The sequence below is a fragment of the Cyclospora cayetanensis genome, unplaced genomic scaffold (assembly GCF_002999335.1).
Source record: "Cyclospora cayetanensis isolate NF1_C8 unplaced genomic scaffold, CcayRef3 CcayRef3_contig_37, whole genome shotgun sequence".
Lineage (NCBI taxonomy): Eukaryota > Apicomplexa > Conoidasida > Eucoccidiorida > Eimeriidae > Cyclospora > Cyclospora cayetanensis.
The window spans coordinates 220,366-238,717 of NW_020312336.1; the positions used below are offsets into that span (position 1 = coordinate 220,366).

Genomic DNA, 18,352 nt, shown 5'->3' on the forward strand with positions numbered 1-18,352 from the left:
ATGGGTGGTGCCTGCACAAAGAACAAGGCCAAACAGCCCAAGCGGGCGGACCCCAAGGAGTTGGAGGAGAGGGCTCGCCGGGAAGCCGAAGAAAAGGCTGCTGCTGAGGCGGCAGCGAGGGAGGCAGATGAGAGGGCGCGGGCAGAAGCCGCGGCAGCAGAAGCAGCTGCGGCCAGAGCTCGCGAGGAGAGGGAGAGAGCTGAAGCGGAAGCAGCCGCAGCCGCGCTGGCCGCAGAGCAGGCTCGCCAAGAGGAGGAAGCCAGGCGACAGAGGGAAGAAGAGGAGCGAAGAGCCGCGGAGGAGGAGCTGAGAGCTCAGCAACAAATGCAGGCTGCAGAACAAAAGGAGTCCGAAGCAGAAGGCCTTGAGAAGCAACCCCAAGAGGGGCATCCCGAGCTTGAATTTGGGGGAAAGGAAGTGGTTGCAGAGGATGTAGCGAGCGAAGCCACAATGGAGACGGCTCGCCCAATGCATAAAATGGCTGAAGAGCCGCAGTACGGAGCCGCTCACGGGGGAAGAAAAGCGCGCACTGTCACACCTTGCGACATGACCGCTGTGGACGAAACGAGCAAGTACCTCAGCAAGCGGTGCGGTTGCGACATCGGTGATGGGCACGACGAAAACAACTGCCCAATCTGTCAGAGCATTGATCTATCCGATGCGCCTCTCTTGAATTGAGAAAGCGGAATCATGAATTAAGACCGCACACAGCGGCAACAGGGAACCCACCCATGGTGGCTCCCAAGATTATGGGGAACTGGTTGGATGGCTAGCAAACGTATTTGATTGCCGGATGACTAGTCAGTTCTTTTGGAGGCCCTTAGTTAGAGCCAGACCTGTATGTACAGCGCAAGCGAGGAACTGTGGAGTGATGCATGCAGGTGCGGCGGTCGTCTATATCTTACATGCGAAGTACATTGAGCTCCGCCCGAGCTTGTTGGCATTCACTGCAGTTATGTTTAACATTTTCCAATTGTCCGCCTCTCGGGGAAAAGATTTTTAGTGAACTACGGGCCATGCGATGAAGGGTTCATGCTTTAGGGCGTTTAGGGTTAAGTGCGGCGCAAGCTGAGCACCACACCATGCATTTACACCGTGTGAATGCAAGAGGGGATAGGCGGCGTGCCCTAACACTAAAATACACCGACTGGGGCACACACAGCCTTTGTATCGATGCAGATATGCTAGGCAAACGCTGAAGCTAACTTATCCAACAGCTTATGCGATCGCTCTTCATATTGTTTGACACTCGCGGGAATGTTGTCCAACCCCGGATGTTGGGAAGTATAGACAATTTAGTTGCACTGATGGCTCAGGGTCAGTCTAGACCTCAGAGTGATTTCAAAAAGATGGGGATATTTAGGTAGTCAATACAATAACCAAAAATCAGGGGCGTACTGACAAGGACACGCCAAAAGGCCTGTGTGGTCCACTGTTCTAAATGAGCATCATGAAGCCGTTGAGGACATGATAAAACGAAAGATGGCGAAATGTAAGATGAAAAAAGACGAAAAGCATACTCTGAGCGGCGTCTCTATTGCTCAATCTAGTGAATGTCCCAGAGATTCTCGAATTCCGCGCAAATGCTGCTGCAGCAGACCTGCAGGCAACGCAGAGTGCGTGGCACCAGCACATCGCGCACACGTTGAATACCTGTGTGCGAGTGTGCGCGCCTTGTGCCGGCTGTAGGTACAGCCCAAAGAAGGCACGTCTTGCATGATCCGTGGAGAGTCCTCATTAGGAGGACTGTCAAATTGCCGTGCGGAGAAGGACCGCAAGATTCGCGTATGCACACAAACAAAAGCACTTTCAGACCCCATACCCCAAAGTGGACGCTGAGCACAAAGATGCAAAAGGAAAAACACGACAAAGCCTTGCCCTTCTCCTCCGAAATTGTTTCGCTTACCCCAGCGCTGAGACCGCAAGGGGCAATGGAGACGCACTCTTCGGCTAGTTCACTGTTTGCAGCTGAAAAGCACCAGCACGACGCAAGATGCAGCAGAGAGACATGCAAAGAGCAAATCGTGCAGGTGTACGCACAAGAGGAAAAAGCATGGCATGGAACACCACCGAGAGCATCCAGCTGTCTGCAAGGAGCAAAAAGGGCGAAAACATGAAAAATTTATGAATGATGTCCGCAACAGCAGCTTAGATGTGGCAGATGGGAACTGCCGCTTCTTCAAAAAAAAGCCAAAAGGGTCATCGCCCTGATTGCGCCTTAGCTGTTTTGGAGGCGTCCACGACGAATCTCTTACGAGGCAACGAAGGACCCCGGTGCATACATCAAACTCGAAGACAGGAGCCGCGAGGCGCAACAGCGTGTTAAGAGCTCACTTGGATTAGTGTGCGCCACCGCCCCTACAAGGAAGACAACGGGGTGCTTTGTTTCTTTAAATTGCTGCACGAACGCCTCGAGGTCCACAGGGTGGCCTTTCGCTGAAAAGGCTAAGAAAACAGGCCCACAACGAAAGCCAGAAAGACGTCTCTGAGCGGGCATTTTCGTTGCCAAAGTGGCACTCAAAGCCTTGCTGGTGTTCGAACCGCAGGACGCACTGCTAGCACCAAGGAAAGATAAGGCGCTTCACTGGAAAGGACACAGAGAAGTGCAAAGAGGCAAACTCAAAAGTCCAAGCGCACCAATCTTTCGGCAGCTGACGGGCAGGAAAAGATTCGGATCATTCTTGATAATCTGCAAAAGCACAAAACACCGACTTCCTGCAGTATCCCCTAGGATGTGTATTAGCAGCCGACTGTATGCTACGCCCCAAGGCATTTAAAAGGGGGTCTAGCAAACCAGGGATTTTCAGCAAGAAGGGTCTCCTCTTACTTGCAGAAGCGTAACATTCTTTTCCACGGCCCGAATACGCCGCGTATGCAGCAAATTCACTGCACAGTGTTTCCACAAGCAAGCCAACAACAGCACACACACATACATACATACATACAGGCACATATTCATAGATATATACATACACACACATAGATGAATACACGCATACATACATCGCACGCGAACGATCTTAGGGCGCGTCTTCAAAAGGGCTTCCCTTCTGTCAAGAATGACAGGCAAGAATACCCACGCCCCCTCTGTGAAGAGGGTCCCTTCAAAGCTGCTTGTATTGCACGCGTATGCATGTGCGGACCAGTAGCCGGTCCCTTAAAAACAAGCGAAAGCAAAGGACGCCTCAACGCCTCCACCCTTCCCCCCCCCCCCCGCAGATTCGCAATCGTGCGAAGACTCTTCGACACCTTCACCGCTATAGCGAGGAGGCGCCTACTCTTAAGGCCAATGCCTGCCCTACCCATGAGCTTGCGGAACTCCTCGTACGTCGGAGGCACCCTCAGCTGCGGGTGCACTTCGATGAGCTGGCGATCCCTAGTTCGAACGAAGACACACAGCCGTCCTGCCTGAGGGAGCCAGCAGAAAAGCCACCTGAACCGTCGCGTCTGTGCCTCTCGCCTCGGCAAGCGGCAGGCGCCTGCCAAGAGCAGCCGCTAAACGAAGGCACCATCCATCCACGGCTGTCTGGCCCTTGCTGAGGGGAGAAGAAGGAGAGGCTCCAACGACCAGACAGCAGCAAAGATGTTCCCGGGATCCCAGCGAGGGGCCCCATATCACGCCCATGAAAAAAGTCGCCAGCAAAGAGGGAGACAAAGTTGAGGAGGAGGCTCCGGAACACCGAGCAACGCGCACACTACTGCCAAATCGGTGGAGATGAGCAGTACAACAGCTTTCGAGGAAGTGGAAAGGGAGGGCAGAGGACGGCAAACACATGGAATTGGTGAAAACACGTGCTCTCCCACTCTGTTAAGTGGCGATTCCTGAAGGGCCATTAGGCACTGATGCGCTATATCAGGTCGCACATCCTGAAGGATCCCATCAGCAGGTGCAAATACCACAGGCGCATCAAACAAGTCGCTATGTAGAGACACTGCGAAGCTCCACGACATCCCCACGGATCGCGGCTGGCAGCCAGGTCCTCGGAAGGCGAATATTCGTAGGCAAAGTTATAACGAACATGGGGAGCCAGGAGCAGATAATGCTAGAAACAAAGAGGCTGCATGAGATCTTTAGATTCTGGCGCGCATTGCCGGTTGAGGCATCAGACGCACTCCGCTCTGGAGCCTTGCGATGCATCTGTTCAAGATGCCTGTGCCAATAGGAAGGCCATGCTTTCAGGTCACTCACTGTGGTGTCTCTCTCCTCATGCTGTAGCAGCCTGCGGTGTTGCAGCCCTTCCAGCAGCTGGAGTGATCCCTCCCTGCCCTTTGCCAGTTCCAGCACGCTGCAGTCCGCAATCATTCGCATGGAAGCAACCGCTTGACGATAAGGGCACTCACTCTGCTCATTGGTGAGCTTTCACACTTGACCGTCGAGGGAAACACATCAGTCAATGCGCCAGCCAGGGTGTGTCAGGACAAATGGAATGCAGAGTTGCTCCGTGAAAAGTGCCTCAACTTACGCATCCTCAAGCACCACAACAACTTTCTGCCCCTGCAGCCGATCTGCCCTCTTCACTTCTGCCCTCGGCGCCTCCTCTTCAATCATCTTACAACTGTCTTTGCGTCTGCTGCTGTGGACTCAGAAGCCGTCGCCCACAATGAGGGCGGCACGAACGCAAGGGGAGCCCGCACTCCTCCGGGTGCTGACGACCTCCAGAAGACACGCCGCTCCTCACTGTGGCAACAGAAACTATTAAGCACTTGAATAAGTCCTTTACATCCCTCAGAAGCAAAGTTATCAGTGGGAAGAACCTAGGCGGTGAAAGCAGGGTACAGGGGCCCTTGGGGGCCCACAGCCCAGGACCCTCAGTGGAGCCCTTGCCTGCCCACCCAGCTTGCAAACGAAACGAGCCCTCCGGAGGCTTTCAACTACAGTAAAGATACAGCTGGAGGAAGCTAATGCTGATATTGTAGAAAAAGGGATCCAAAGGGAAGATGATGAGACAAAACAAGGCACCTGTATGTCCGTGACTCGATACTGCTAGCGCGAATGATTTGCTCTCTGGGGTTAAAAGGGGAGCCTTCCTGGACTATTGGTCCTATATTTTTGTGTTTTCTGTTTTACGGAAATAATATGTTTGAAATAGTGGCCTCATACACGCCGAACTGAGATAGTGGCTACTCCCAAAGCACACGAGTGATTTTGCATCCATACAACAAGCACAGGGTGGGGCCTGCTGATCAAAATATTACGATGAGGGTGCAGCTTCTGAAAGTGAAGCGACAATGTAAAGGGATCTCGTAGATCAAAGGATCTGTTTGTGCTGTCGGATGCGTATGCTTGCATGGAGTTCATTACCCTTGCCCAGGAAAGAGGTTTTACGCTATCAAATCCTGATGAAATAAGAAGCCTTTTGCCTTTTGTGCACCGGTTATACACTTTCGCTGTCAAATTGAGCCCTCGTAAGACGGCCAAATGCCTTATTGTACCGTTCTGGTTGGGGTAGAATGTTCGAAGGGCCCCGGCTCTCTGGAGGATATATTATTGTTGACAATGTCCGAAAGAACATTTTCACCAGGCTTAGTTCTGTTGTTTTCATGGTCCGTGGACTGGATGAACCGTAATAATGCAGCTAGGAGAACGTTCAAAGACCCTCTGAATAGCTGCAACAGCAAAACCGACACTGAGAACCAAGGCGATATAACCCGAAAATAAAGAAGTGAGCATGCAATCTAATGGAGAACAAAATAACGTGACCGATTAATTCAACACTGGCGACTCTCAGTAAAGCACATCCTGCTCTATAGTGGTAAAGACCAGCATCGCTGAAATATAAATCCAAGTTCTCAAGAGAAAGTGGAGGCAAAAACCAACGGATTTTCTGGAGAAACGGATACCCGACATCATGGTCACTGCACCACTGCAATACCTTTTCAAGACCACCGTAGATAAGCGAGCTCTTCTATGTAGCATGGTAGGCAGCACGCTTCGACGCTTTCTACCAAAGCAGTTGTATTTGATTAGGAATTTGTAATGTCGGCAAACTTGTGGCTATTTGCATATGTTGTTCACTGCAGAGTTGTGTTGACTCAATGTTGGAAGGATCAATGTTGTGCGCCTGTCCACAAATGCCCCCATGCAACTAGCAACGAACTCTCGGAGTGTAGAGGTAGTGCAGAAAAGCACATCCTAGCTAGCTTTCTGCCTTCATGCAGCTAGCTTAATGGCTAAGAGCAGGGATGGAGCGGACAGCTTTTGGGAATGATGCTTAATAATTATTTGTGCCGGGTTTGATGCTTAAAGTGTTACCGTAAAAATCTGTATGCGAAATGTAACGGTTGCCGTTCCTTTTAAGGTGAGACACCGAGCCACGCATGCACATGTAAAGACTGCGCGCAGTATTGAGTTGTACACTCGCACCACGAAGTGGCGAAGACCATGAACATTTCGGGCACCGTAGAATTTCATTCAGATGTTCTTGGTGCTTTTCATAGTCTTGCATATATAGAGGCTGCCACTCAGGATATTGAATACAGAGAAGACACTAGTGCTAGCAGTTCCTCGAATACACACACGCACGCGTCCACAGCAAGCTTTTTCAAGAGGAACTGTAGGTAAAGTACATCAAAATTTTTGCTCTCTGGGTGGACTTCTGCACGAGTTCGCCAAGGCGAGAGATATACGTAAATAGTGGAAATGAGCAACATCTTTCTTGTTCATGTACGTTTTGTTGATGGGCATCTGTTTGCGGGAATGCAAGCGTCACATTTATCTCTAAAAGCTGTAAAGTCAGCTTTGCAGGAAGCCTGTGTTTCTCTATTGTTTACGGTTACCGGTGATTTAAAAAATTGCTTCGCTTTAATTTAATTTTATTAAAGATGAAATACATGAAATATGTAATACAGGAATGTTTCAAGACGGGCTACGAAATTTATTCAGAGGTGGATCTACCCTTCCTTCTTCTCGCAAAAATCCCTAAGCTACCACTAAGGTATGACATGGCTGAAGAGCTTTTACTGTCATAAATAGACCTAATATGTAAAACTAGTTATGGACAAGAACTAAGAATCAGGATGCTGGGGATGCGGCGTAACCATGAGAACTGTAGGGCTGCCACGGAATCGTGCCAGAGCTCATCAGAGAACTAGGAAATGATAACTTCCCTAGAAATCGATCTTTTAAATATCTTAGACTAGCAAAGATCAAGGCTAACGGATAGACGCGCTAAGAATCGGCCATGTGACCAGCTGGTTCTCAAGAGATCGCTGACGCAGAGTGTACATCTTGTAGAACCCCCGTAGTTATGGAACAACCTTAGGCGTCAATGACCCCATAACTAAACCATTTGCCTTTAAACATCTGGCTTGAATCTTCCGTTGCAACTAGTTCTTTACCTAAAATGCAATCGTAGCGGGTGAGTGTCTGGAGCGGGACGGGCATTCTTTGAGGCCCTGACGGCAGAGGGGGATCCCCCGGTTATGGCGCTTCGTTGTTCCCTGTGTACGAGAACACTGATTCCTTTGTTATCTTCTGAAAATATTTATTTTTTGAGTTGACAAGCGAAACATTGCGCATTTCTTCTCGCTTGGCCTTGTACGAAAATATCGGAGTAAAAGTCACTCTGTCGGTTGCAGTGGCGGGCCCACCTTACTAGTGCTCGAAAATGTTCGAGTCTACAAAAATAAGTGGTGCATTTGCTCATTGAATCTGTTCCAAATGATCCACAGGAGCTCCCTCAGGTGAGGAAGATGTCCTCTTCATTCTTAAGATAATCCTCTTAGAACAGCAAAACTAACCATGGGGTCTAGCTGTAACACATACAACAGCTCTACGCACCACTCAAGCCGACGGAAAAGTCTGCAAAGCAAACCAAATACATGAGCTGCGCGTGATGGTTTGCCGTCCTGACTGACTATCCTCTGAAATTAAGCAGCTCAAAAGGCTGGACCAACGGACCTACCGCTGTCGCAAAATAGCACAGGGACTGTCATGCTGGTGAAGAAGCAGAATATTTCCGTCACATAGTGACCCCTTCATATGGCTATGTATCGTGCTTCCTCAGAGTGTGCAACAGTGCTGGAGGGCCTTTCGCTTGCACTTTACTACAAGTTCATTAGTTCCATCAGTCCCATCACTGCGGCAAGCAAACTTCGCCTTCCAGAGGCAGATAATGAGGAGACTGTGCATCGCCTTTAGCTTGCTGCTTTTTGCGAGCAGCTGCATTGGTAAGTGCAAAGGGCATCTGTAATACCTTGTCTAAGGGCTGCTGTTGTCCTAGGGCGGTGTATGAACCTTTCACCATAATGGCAAGAGCCCCAGGCTACACTAAACGTGGGTAAGATCGACCAGTACGGATCAGCTTTGGAGCGTTTCTTGATTTGTGCTGCAGCGCTACAAGATGCAAGGGCACGGCCACTTTTTATAAAATTTGGTGGTGAGAACACTGAGAATTCTTTAAAGACTTGCACAGCGCCGATCGCATATTAGTGCGTATACGTGTTACTTGCGTCTTCTGGAAAAGAGCCAAATCATAAAAATGTTCTCTCTTTTGCCAAATTTGTTTGAATAGTGACTTTTTCCCGTTTGTCCAGCACGTGTGTGTGTATATATATATGTATTTTGATGGCTGTTCTCAGGATGTTCTCAACCTAGATTCTTCCCAAGTGTGACAACCGAGACTTATCGGCAGCATGTGCTTAAACAGTTGATGATTTTGTTTGAACGACGGAGTCCCAATGCAGAAACTGGACGCCAACAGATCATGTCGGCCTGCACTCAGGCTGCCGCTGTTCTAGACACTTACCGCAGCGTGCGAAAGGCATTCCTCGATTTTCACATGGAAAAAGACCCGCATGCAGGAATGTCAGAGGACACTTCCGCATGGATGGTTGCTCGTTTCAATCTCCTTCTCGAAGAAGACGCAGACATCGCCAAAGACAAGAACTTGAAGCAATGCGTCAAATGGTGCTTGGAAGCTAGTAAGATCAAACAGTATACAGCTCCACGAAAAAAGAGTGGTTTTTCTAAAAAGCTCAGGAATAAGTTCTACATGAAAATCAAGGCAACACTACTTATCGCTAATCAGGGGTGCAACTTCTGTAAAGCACTTTGGCATGATCATCTCGTAGCCTTCCGTATGCACGATTATAAAATTTTCTTCTTGATATTATTTCCATTCTTCCATTTTAACTTCATGTTCTTCTGATCGTTCAGCTCTTGTTGTCCAGAAGACACTGTCCCAACGCGTCTTCAGCGATTTCAGCGAACATCCGACTTCTCCTGGAAACGCATTCAACAATTTGATCGATGCCTCTCATCCGGGTGATATTTCTCATTCAACAAGAACTGCGCAATTTATGTTGGCGCAGTGCTACGACCAACCGACTCCTATCAAAGCCATCGTTTATTCGTGGGCTGCCCTCAGCATCGGCATGGCGGAAACGTTTTTTAAGGCACAGCTAGATTGTGCCATCGAGGGAAGCGCACCAGAACAGCTGCAACAAAGTGAAACGCAGGAACAGGGACAAGGGAGGCCAATTGACATGGGGCTTGTTAAAGCCGCAATGGCCATGAGCTGGGGCAACATGAGCCTGGAAAAGGTCCTAGAGCCCCACCTGCTCGTTGAAGACACCTTATCGAATATTTCAAACAGCAAGCGACTCAAAGCAACAGACAAGCAACGACTGCAGAAAAATTGTGGAGGAATCCCAAGGCCAGACTTTCAACCTTTCTGGCCCTTCTTCACGGAACCCGCTTTCATAGATGAAGTGCTGTTGGCTATCTTTACGGTTCCTTCGGAAGAAAGCAAAGAAGGGAAGCCGGCAGTGCAAGAACCCCAGCCAGGAGCAGAACAGGGAACGTCGGAAGAGCCGGAGGTTCAACAGCATCCAGGACCTTCTGCGTCTCACCCAGGTTAGGTGTTGCAGATAGTTTGTTTTAATTAGCGGCTTGAAACCTCCTAGAAATATAACGACGGACTCCTGGCCCTTTTGCTTTTCTGTCCTGTGAGCTTCTTGCATTCATACAGCTTTCTCCGAGAGTTCGGATAGCTATGTCCGTTTCTGCCAGCTTGTCACCTGTCCTGTGATTCAGAGGAGCAGATTAAGGAACCAACGCCTCCCTCAGATAAAGCTGCTGAGCCTCAAGTTGAGGAAGCTCAAGGTCCTGTAGCATCACCAGTTACACCACGCAGGTCTGATCAAGGCCCCTCCAGTCCTCGAGAGAGCGATGAGGACGACACCAAGAGTACTGGCCATATGGGATCCTGGGTAGCGGAAGGCGTCCCCAAGCCTGATAAGCAAGACACCCCTCCCAGTGGGAAAGTAAGTGTCAAGCCAGGGGATACACCCTCAGGTGCTCCGAGTGGCCCTGCCGAACCCGTATCCCGTGTGGACTCACCGGGTCCAGAACCACCAAGGCCAACACTTCCGTCGAGAATTACATTAACGTCGGCTAAAGACAAACCTGAAGAGGTTAAAAAGGAGCCTCTTGTGCGAAAGGGATCAGACAAATATAAAGCCTATGTAGAAGTCAGGCATGAACCCCCTAAACACGGACTGTATAGCCACCGGCTGCTCTCAACTGCAGGTTTAGACTCCGAACAAAGTAGAAGTCAGGCAACTAGCGGGAAATCCAGTTAACAAGAAGATCATTCCGAGGCAGAGTAAATAAGGGATTCGTTTACCTGGTCCTCGCCACTACGCCGTAGATTCGTAATGAGCCGCTGCATATAACTAAATATACGATAAAGGTGCACGCATACGTTTTCCCACGTCTATGATTGGGAAAAGATTGTTTTGCTATTCCCCTTTACAGAGTGTGATTTGCGGCTAAATCAGATGCCGAACTTATGACTTGAAGCACATGCTAAAACCATCTCATGCGACGCCACATAACATTCGTACTTTCCATTGGACTATATTGTGTCGACTCATTCAATAGATTCACACAGGTGTATGTGGACGGCAGGAGAGCAGGCTACTCCGGTGTCCACAGGCAATTAGGCAAGCTTCAGCCACGTCTTACAGACAACGAGGGTAGGAAAGGAGGAGCTTTTCGTTACAGTTTTTGTAAAAAAGAGTTACCAGAGTAAGTAGATGGAATCAACTGGCGCCGCGCAATGTGATTCTTGCTCCTTGTCTTTAGAATAGGCGCTATATAGGACCACCGTTCATTCGTGCATTGATTCTTAATGTATCTTTGCCAAAAAGGCAGCTTCATAATGTTCGAGAATCGTATGAAGCAAGTTTGCATATCGGGTCCATAAACGAGGCTAAAAGAACAATAATGGCGAAACAATTTTATGCATTAAAAGAAAATGTCCTTAGATAATGTCCTTGAGGCATTTAATAGAATATTCATTTTCTTTAACTCCTAGGGTGCGTCTCTTGATTGTTGATGGGTTCCACTGGGAACAGGGCACGAATCAAAGCAACACAGCTAGACATTTAAATGCCCTGCATCTGGAAGGTTTGGGTTGCAGGACTTATTGCCACTGCCACGGGATACTGAGTTATTTGTGCTGGCATTATGGATTTATATAAACTCTGCAAGCACTACACACTTATATGCGTCGGCAGGGTACAGCGAAGCTACCCATTCCAATGTTTGCTTACACTTGTTCATCCAGTTCACCTCTGCCCAAGCAAGCCCGAGGAACCATGCTGAGAATTTGTCTGTTCTCATTACAGAACAAAGCGAGCAAGTTGAGATACAATGTCCTGCTGTCTAGTGTATGAGTTTTGAAACAAAATAGACAGTGATCTTGAGGCGGCTTGGAGCTTTAGCAGAGGTGTCTCTGGGTGGAACAAAGGCAGCCTATATCCCAAGATAAATTGCAAAGCCTGAAGCACATCTAAGACGAGAAGTCAGTTGTTTGGCGTCCATGTAACTCGAAATCATGTGCTCTACTTCCTGCCTGAAGATCAAAATTCCATGGGGCGAAGAGTAAGCTTGAAGTGTTAAAAACGTGTAATCCAGATATTGAGTGGAATGACACAGGTTGAAGCTCCAGAGGTGTCTTGTGGTGTGAAAACGTGCAGAAACGGCAACGTGTGTGCAGTACCGGCAAACCAGTAGAATTGAGCCGCCGAGCGGCCTCTGTAATCCATGTCCGTGAATGACACGCAGAGCACAACTCATAAGAAATATGCGATGCTGTGTTTTGCGCGTCTATCATCTGTGTTGTGCTGTATTCTACGGTATATAACATTATGTAGTGCTCTGATGTAAGACAGAGAATGACACTGACATTTTGCGATTTCAGCACTCTGAGGGGGCTTGTCCCTGCATCACGATAAAAACTGCAACCAAATGCAAAAAGCCAGATCGTTTACTCAAAAACTAACGCCTTTGTCTCGCTGAGCTCGGGGAGGAATAAAATCGATGTACTCTAAGCTATTGCTGCCTCCCTTTTCTCCCTCATGGGTCTTTGATTATGGGGCCCTACGAATTCATTGGCGTTTAGGGCACCCTCTCACCCCTAACCATGCAATTCAAAGCAAGAACAATTTTTTATCTAGACCAAACTATAATGCGCTGGCTTTGAAGAAGTCATTGAAATCCAGTGCTTCAGGCCTGACGTGCCAGTGCCTCCAGGGTCACCCTGTCCCCACCCCATAGTTTTAATCCATGTACATACGGGGAAAGCAGAGTACGAAATGGGCCGTTACCTTAATTTTACAAGAAACCAGGGCCATGCGGATCCTGAGGAGTTGAAGAGCAGTGGAATAATTCGATTTCACGCAAAAATGCTGCTTCCACCTTGTTGATAGCTAGTACCTACTTCCGCTCACTTTTCCCCCTGCGGCCTCCACCGCAGGTCCTTTTAACACTTGTGTGCCGAATACGGCTTGGTGTATGGTTCCCTTGCATTAAAAAGAATTGGTTGTCTGTGTCTCAGTCACTTTGACAGTCGTCTCCATGATTGTGCGTGTTCCTTTCGTTGAAGCCTTCTACGCTTGTAGTGATAGAGGTGCTTGAAAGAGCAAAATAAAATAGACGCACTTTAGAATGGATACCCTGCAGCAGTCACTCCAGCACTCCTCATGGAGAATTCGGCCGCATTCCCGTTCAACGCGCAATCCCCGTCGGTCCCAGGGTTTCACTGCTCCCAAAGCGCTAATTAAATATCCCCCACCTTCATCAGCATCAATACGCAGTGCTCCTGACGCGGGTGCAGCGAATGATGTTTTCAAAGACCGTCTGCATTCCCTTGAGGGACAATTCCTATCCGCAGTACACGAGGGGTCCATGCGTACAGAGCCCCCATCTTGCGGGCACACACGGAAGGTTGCAACGAAGCAGCAGAAGCAGCAACGAATGAGAAGCAATAAGCCAGAGGCGGCATTACCATACCGGCATAAGGGGGTTCATTCCGATTTTTTGCTTCCCAGGTGCCTCTGCTAGACTCAGAACTGCTTCTTAGCTGGCGTAACCACAACTGCTGCTAGCTATGGCATAGGCAAAAGCAGTCTGCGTCTATGCCAGAGTTGGAGTTGCCGCTGAGCTTGGAAGCTGCTGGTATCTCCTCGACACAGCTTTCTACTGCCCTAGCATCAGTGCTAACCCAGTGAAGATCGTTTCCCTGACCCTTCCAGCCCAGCAACTTACCTATAAGCATAACGTTTCAATGGCGCATAAACTGTTCTGGCCTCAGGTCGTTTACTGCTGAGAAAGTCATTTTAAGTGGCAGACTCTTCAGGAAAGCCCCAGCGAGAGATATTGTTCTCGCTTCTACAGGAAATGGAACCAAGGCCCTCTCAGCCTCTGGCTGTACTCACCTGCTCCCACCTGTTCCCCTATTTGACTCTAGAGCTGCAACAGCAACGGCGGCTTCCTGCAGCATCCACGCAGCTACAGCAGATGCAGCTAGTCCAATTCGATGGACAGGAAGCACTGCCGCAAGCAGCCGTTGTAAAGCGATAGGTGCTGCACCAAGCTGCAGCTGTACACAGCGCACGACTATGGCCACATGGACTACTGAGCATGTCCGCTCGACCGCAAGGGGTTTCCAAACACTTTGGCCTTTATGGCCGCGCCAAAATACGTTTACAGGTTCTCCCAATAAGCTAAAGATAACCTCTGGGGCGGCGAATGAATATACAAAGCGAGAAAACGCCAAGGCCGCGGAGTGTATGGTGACTCCAAGAACCATCGATGCACATGTGACGGCCCTCCCTACCCCAATCTACCTAGGATGTCTTAGAGGTTACTCCGAAGGCTGCAACAAGCAATATATTCGCTCTATCGATGCGGACTGCGGAGCTCGGAGTCAGCAGAGGACCGATGGACTGAATTCTGAGGTGCTGCAGGCACCAGGAGGGAAGGCCAATCTTTGCATTACAATGTTCTGACACCACCTATGTACTGTACAGATTATTTTCCCACAAATCGCACATAGGCTGTGTGTAACTACGCTGGCAGATTCGCATTTTTCCGAAATGCCTTGCACTTTGAACCGTCCGCCTGTGTTGAATGTGTAGTTTTTTTGCTGATCATTTGCTGACCAACGGTAGAAGATTTCCCGAATGGCTACGCTTACACGAGTGTTGTGCTATGTCGGCATAGGAGAGCGCAGTTCAGGCTCTTTATCTGGCTCGTTTCAAGAAGCAACCTTGCAAGAAAATGTCTGATGCGACAACGTTGAAACTCCATTCAAAAGGAGGCCTCCATGCATATACTCAGCGTCAGGAAGCACGACTTCTACCTGATCACCCCTTCTTTCTTCTTCCCCTTCACGCCTCTAAAACATAACCAGAAATAAGCAGCTTTAACAACAATGACAAGTTCACTAGCGCGCAAATTTTTTGAGTGAGCTCTATGGCGCTTGAGTTTGTATGATCCGGACGCGAGATGCTGCAGCTTCAGATGAAAATTTGCAACAATTCGAGGAGCTCTTAGATCCGCTGGTGAAGCTTCTAGTTTCGAAAAGCATGGAACAAGGGCTAGAAGAGGCTAAGCAGGAACAGCAACTGCGTATGCTGCAACAGAAAAAGCAGAAACTGCTGCTGAAACAAGAGCAGCAGCTTCTCGACCTAGAAGGAAGAGAAGCACAGCGGCACCTTCAAGCAAAGCAGGCACTGCAACACCGAATACTTGAGTGAGCTCCGCTGTTACTCAGGGTCGTAGCACAATCAATGAAAGCTTTTCTAGTCACCGGGTTGGGAAGAAATGTCAATCCACACCGTGGACAATTGGCAATATTTCGTCTGAATCCTCTCATCCATGCTCTGCGCGATAGAGCGAAAGTATAAATGGGAAAGTTACATTCACAGAAATAATGCGTATCAAAAAGATTTGGAAATGTGGATGAAACAGAAAAGAACGCGAAAGCCGCTTGTGGCGACGGCTCTGGGTGGCACATATTGGAACGACACTTCTTCAAGAAGACGCAGTAGGGCGGATCGTAAATCAACTGGATGAGGTAAATCTACCTTTTACCAAACGTAAACATAAGAACTCAGCCCAAAAGATTTGAGCAGAAACCAGTTGTCAACGCAAAGCTGCTTTCATCTAGGCGCAGCACCGATTTAGTATCTTGGCTGACGGAGCTAATGCCTAGAGAGTTTTGGAGGCGACAATACAATGCCCGCGAGGACGACGCACTGTCGACGAGGAAGGGAATTGGCAAGGTGATTTTCCTATTCTCTTGTTGAAAAGTTGGAAACATGCGCTTTTAGGAACGCTTCTTTCTATCTAACACAGAAGCTACTATCTGCAACGTTTGGAATGACATAGTCAAAGGAGCATTTCTGGAAGTGCACAAACACAAGGTGAGCGGAAGTGATGTGCCTACACTCCGACGGCCGACTGTGAATGACATGGTATGCTAGGTTACCATCTCAATTATTCTGTGCGCCGCAGCCCTAATATATATCTGAGGCAAAGTGTGTGCTACATATGTATGGAAATTGCATTAAGTAAAGTAGCTCGAAATATCGTTTGGTGTGTTTGACCTCTAGAATGCCTTGACATGACTCCTTTTCGCCAAGCTCCTATATACAACGCCTTCGCTTGGCCCCTCCCTTGTCCACTGTTTCTGAGCTGTTTTCGTTTGTGCTGGCACTATAACCACGTCTTCGGTGTTAACCAAAGTGGAGCTTGACATATACTTAGCTGGGTGCGCCTCTAAGGTTAGCCCGATGGAATCACTTATTGCGTTACCTTTCTAGATGCACTTTTACCGCATACATTTTTCAATACAGCCATCTTTTGCTAGTTGTACTATGCTTTCAGTGTCTACAAGCATGGGTTATTGTATTATTTGCAGAATATCAGCGAGCACTTACGTAAACGATGGGCACGCGAAGAGGCCTTGCATGCTGCCTCCCGTAGGGTGCAGGAACTGGCAGTCTGGCGCCTCTACCTGAACCAAAGGGAAACTTTTAGGAAGAGCAGAGACATTCAGAGGGGCATTGTTCATATATTCATCACACCATCAGGTAACGGCATAGCTTTTTTCAGTTGTATCTACACACTAGTATCGAGATGCATTTGTGCACACACATATACCAGTGCATTCACATTGGCACTTCCATTTGAGTGTGCATATGCTAAAAAAATACCTAGAAGAAATTTGTGCTGGCACGCCGGAAGAGCCATCCTGGGGTATTTCTCCGTAGGGACAGAACTATTCAATGTGGAAGAACATGCATCGATTGCATACACACGTGCGTGTCTATGAATATGTTCCAAAGTCTGTAAAAGGATTATCGTGCCTAACACCATAATTCTCTCTTTGTATCTGCGTAGCAGCTGCGGGTGCGCTGAACTTGTCTTCCCTCAGAGCTGCGTCACGCTGCAGATGTGGGGACTTCTAGGCGTAAAACTACAAAATATTTGGAGCAGGAAGAGCCTATTGGGCCAAGAATTAGTGTGGCACTCACTGACACATACATCATCTGTCATTCAGCGGTGCTAGTTCGTTCCCGCTCTTTCATATCATTTCCCTAGCCTTAAATGAATGCGGATAAGGCCAGTGCTTTTTTTGGGGGGGGGGACAAAAAATTAGAAGCGCAGAAGTTTTGCTTGTGTTGATGGGGTGCCGCAGGCTTCGAATCGCTGCAAAGGGAACCTTCAGGGTTCGAGCCGACCGTGCAGCCAAGCGATAAACCTGAACTGCAGGACAGTGCGGAATGGGCACCTGAAGCAGCTGAAAGCGTTGCTTTATTCACCTTACCCCAGAATTGTATCCAAACCCAGCATTCTACTACGAATAATGCTCTACAGACTGAGAAAGAGCGGCTGCGGGCTGCACTTGAAGAGGAACAAAATCACATTAGAAAATTGGAAGTTGACCTCGAGACCTCAAGATCGGATTCAACTGGGTGGAACCACAGCGAGAGCGACCCGCGCCAAGTAGCAAGACCCTACGATCCTATACCACCCTCTGCGGCTATCTGCCTGGGCGCCTTTAGGCTCCATAGACAGAATGGAACAGCAGCAATGAAAAAAGAATTTGTCTCAATGGAGACGCTGCAGAAGGAAGTGCAGAAAAGGCTGTTCACTTGTCTTAAGCAGCAGGCAGCCGCTAACAGTTGTGCACAAATCGTCTTCGAGGCAAACGGACACAAAATATCAGTAAATATTACACTACCAGATTATACTTGTTAAGGCCTGTCTAAGTGGCCATAAAGCCAAGACGCTATGTGCTCTTGAGCGAAATATTTGAGCTTTAAACGCCCAATGATGCAGCGAATGCCTTCTGTTCTGACAACTGGCCTGGTGTGCTAGCATTGTTGCGGTTCCTCGCGTTGTTGTGTTGCACTTGCATGTGTCTGCCCACCCGTACACAAAGCCTCTTCGCTTTCATGATGCTTAAGCTTTCACTGCTGTTTTTTCTTGCGTTTGACGCAGAAAGTGGAGCACCTGATAAAGTACGAGTTTGGGACGCTGCGTGTCCGACTCGAGCGGAAAATAGCATTTGCTGATCTCTCAAGAAAAAGCGACAGTCACGGCGATGAGGATCCGGAAGAAGGCGACTAGTAGACAGTTTAAGTCAGTATCTTTGGATTTGCGCTCCTGTTTTCACATTTAGGTGGAATAGAGTTGAAACAAATGCTGAGGCATGGTGATTCCAGAGTGCCCTCTGAACAGACAATGCCTGGATTTCAACGATGGATATTTTGTATATTTCTCCTGGTATGAGCCTTAGACAGTGGCCGAATATGCTCTGTGCAACTTCAATCATAGTTGTCCCTTAGTTGGGTATCCAAGGAGGCAGTGCGAGAGGATGCCAACCCCAATGCCAGTCCCTGGGCCCGTAAAGCAGCGAACGCGGAAAAGCTGAATATCGTACACTTCAAACCTTAGTTGCTGACCCCCAAGTTCTAGTTTTGTAAAGGCCGAAACGTATCACGTAAGCCAGTTTGGTATATTTCGGAAGACGTAGGAACTCCACACATTCAC

The 18,352-nt window shown here is 48.5% G+C and overlaps 4 protein-coding genes across 4 annotated transcripts; 3 read left to right on the forward strand and 1 right to left on the reverse strand.

Moving 5' to 3' along the window:
- On the forward strand, positions 1-678 carry LOC34619003 (caldesmon). Its single transcript, XM_022732314.1, has one exon. The coding sequence runs from the start codon at positions 1-3 to the stop codon at positions 676-678; it is 678 nt and encodes a 225-aa protein (XP_022588416.1).
- Positions 679-1,546: 868 nt separating this feature from the next.
- LOC34619004 (ribosomal RNA small subunit methyltransferase NEP1) lies at positions 1,547-4,549 on the reverse strand. The gene is made up of 9 exons (XM_026334158.1): positions 4,464-4,549; positions 4,190-4,286; positions 3,805-3,867; positions 3,303-3,408; positions 2,828-2,886; positions 2,638-2,689; positions 2,335-2,445; positions 1,907-1,968; positions 1,547-1,600 (listed from the first exon to the last, which is right to left on the reverse strand). Exons 1-9 carry the CDS (start codon positions 4,547-4,549, stop codon positions 1,547-1,549), a joined length of 690 nt encoding a protein of 229 aa, XP_026189943.1.
- Positions 4,550-8,356: 3,807 nt separating this feature from the next.
- LOC34619005 (fibrous sheath CABYR-binding protein) lies at positions 8,357-10,584 on the forward strand. Its single transcript, XM_026334146.1, has 4 exons — positions 8,357-8,378; positions 8,581-8,922; positions 9,158-9,856; positions 10,037-10,584. The coding sequence occupies exons 2-4, from the start codon at positions 8,652-8,654 to the stop codon at positions 10,582-10,584; spliced, it is 1,518 nt and encodes a 505-aa protein (XP_026189931.1). The 5' UTR covers positions 8,357-8,378; positions 8,581-8,651.
- Positions 10,585-14,781: 4,197 nt separating this feature from the next.
- On the forward strand, positions 14,782-18,285 carry LOC34619007. The gene is made up of 8 exons (XM_026334147.1): positions 14,782-15,044; positions 15,263-15,368; positions 15,625-15,768; positions 16,164-16,386; positions 16,731-16,817; positions 17,025-17,524; positions 17,801-17,928; positions 18,213-18,285. The coding sequence occupies exons 1-8, from the start codon at positions 14,782-14,784 to the stop codon at positions 18,283-18,285; spliced, it is 1,524 nt and encodes a 507-aa protein (XP_026189932.1).
- The last annotated feature ends 67 nt before the right edge of the window (positions 18,286-18,352 follow it).

What these genes read in the sequence shown, in the direction of transcription:
- LOC34619003 (XM_022732314.1), top strand. Translation starts at nt 1, where the DNA reads ATGGGTGGTGCCTGCACAAAGAACAAGGCCAAACAGCCCAAGCGGGCG.
- LOC34619004 (XM_026334158.1), bottom strand. Translation starts at nt 4,549, where the DNA reads ATGATTGAAGAGGAGGCGCCGAGGGCAGAAGTGAAGAGGGCAGATCGG. An exon ending in GTTGTGGTGCTTGAGGATGC is followed by an intron (nt 4,287 to 4,463) that starts GTAAGTTGAGGC and finishes TGCGGACTGCAG; the next exon opens with CGTGCTGGAACTGGCAAAGG. An exon ending in GGTGGCGCACACTAATCCAA is followed by an intron (nt 1,969 to 2,334) that starts GTGAGCTCTTAA and finishes GGTGCTTTTCAG; the next exon opens with CTGCAAACAGTGAACTAGCC.
- LOC34619005 (XM_026334146.1), top strand. Translation starts at nt 8,652, where the DNA reads ATGATTTTGTTTGAACGACGGAGTCCCAATGCAGAAACTGGACGCCAA. An exon ending in CAAATGGTGCTTGGAAGCTA is followed by an intron (nt 8,923 to 9,157) that starts GTAAGATCAAAC and finishes CTGATCGTTCAG; the next exon opens with CTCTTGTTGTCCAGAAGACA. An exon ending in ACCTTCTGCGTCTCACCCAG is followed by an intron (nt 9,857 to 10,036) that starts GTTAGGTGTTGC and finishes CCTGTGATTCAG; the next exon opens with AGGAGCAGATTAAGGAACCA.
- LOC34619007 (XM_026334147.1), top strand. Translation starts at nt 14,782, where the DNA reads ATGATCCGGACGCGAGATGCTGCAGCTTCAGATGAAAATTTGCAACAA. An exon ending in TCGTAAATCAACTGGATGAG is followed by an intron (nt 15,369 to 15,624) that starts GTAAATCTACCT and finishes ATGCGCTTTTAG; the next exon opens with GAACGCTTCTTTCTATCTAA. An exon ending in GGCCGACTGTGAATGACATG is followed by an intron (nt 15,769 to 16,163) that starts GTATGCTAGGTT and finishes ATCTTTTGCTAG; the next exon opens with TTGTACTATGCTTTCAGTGT.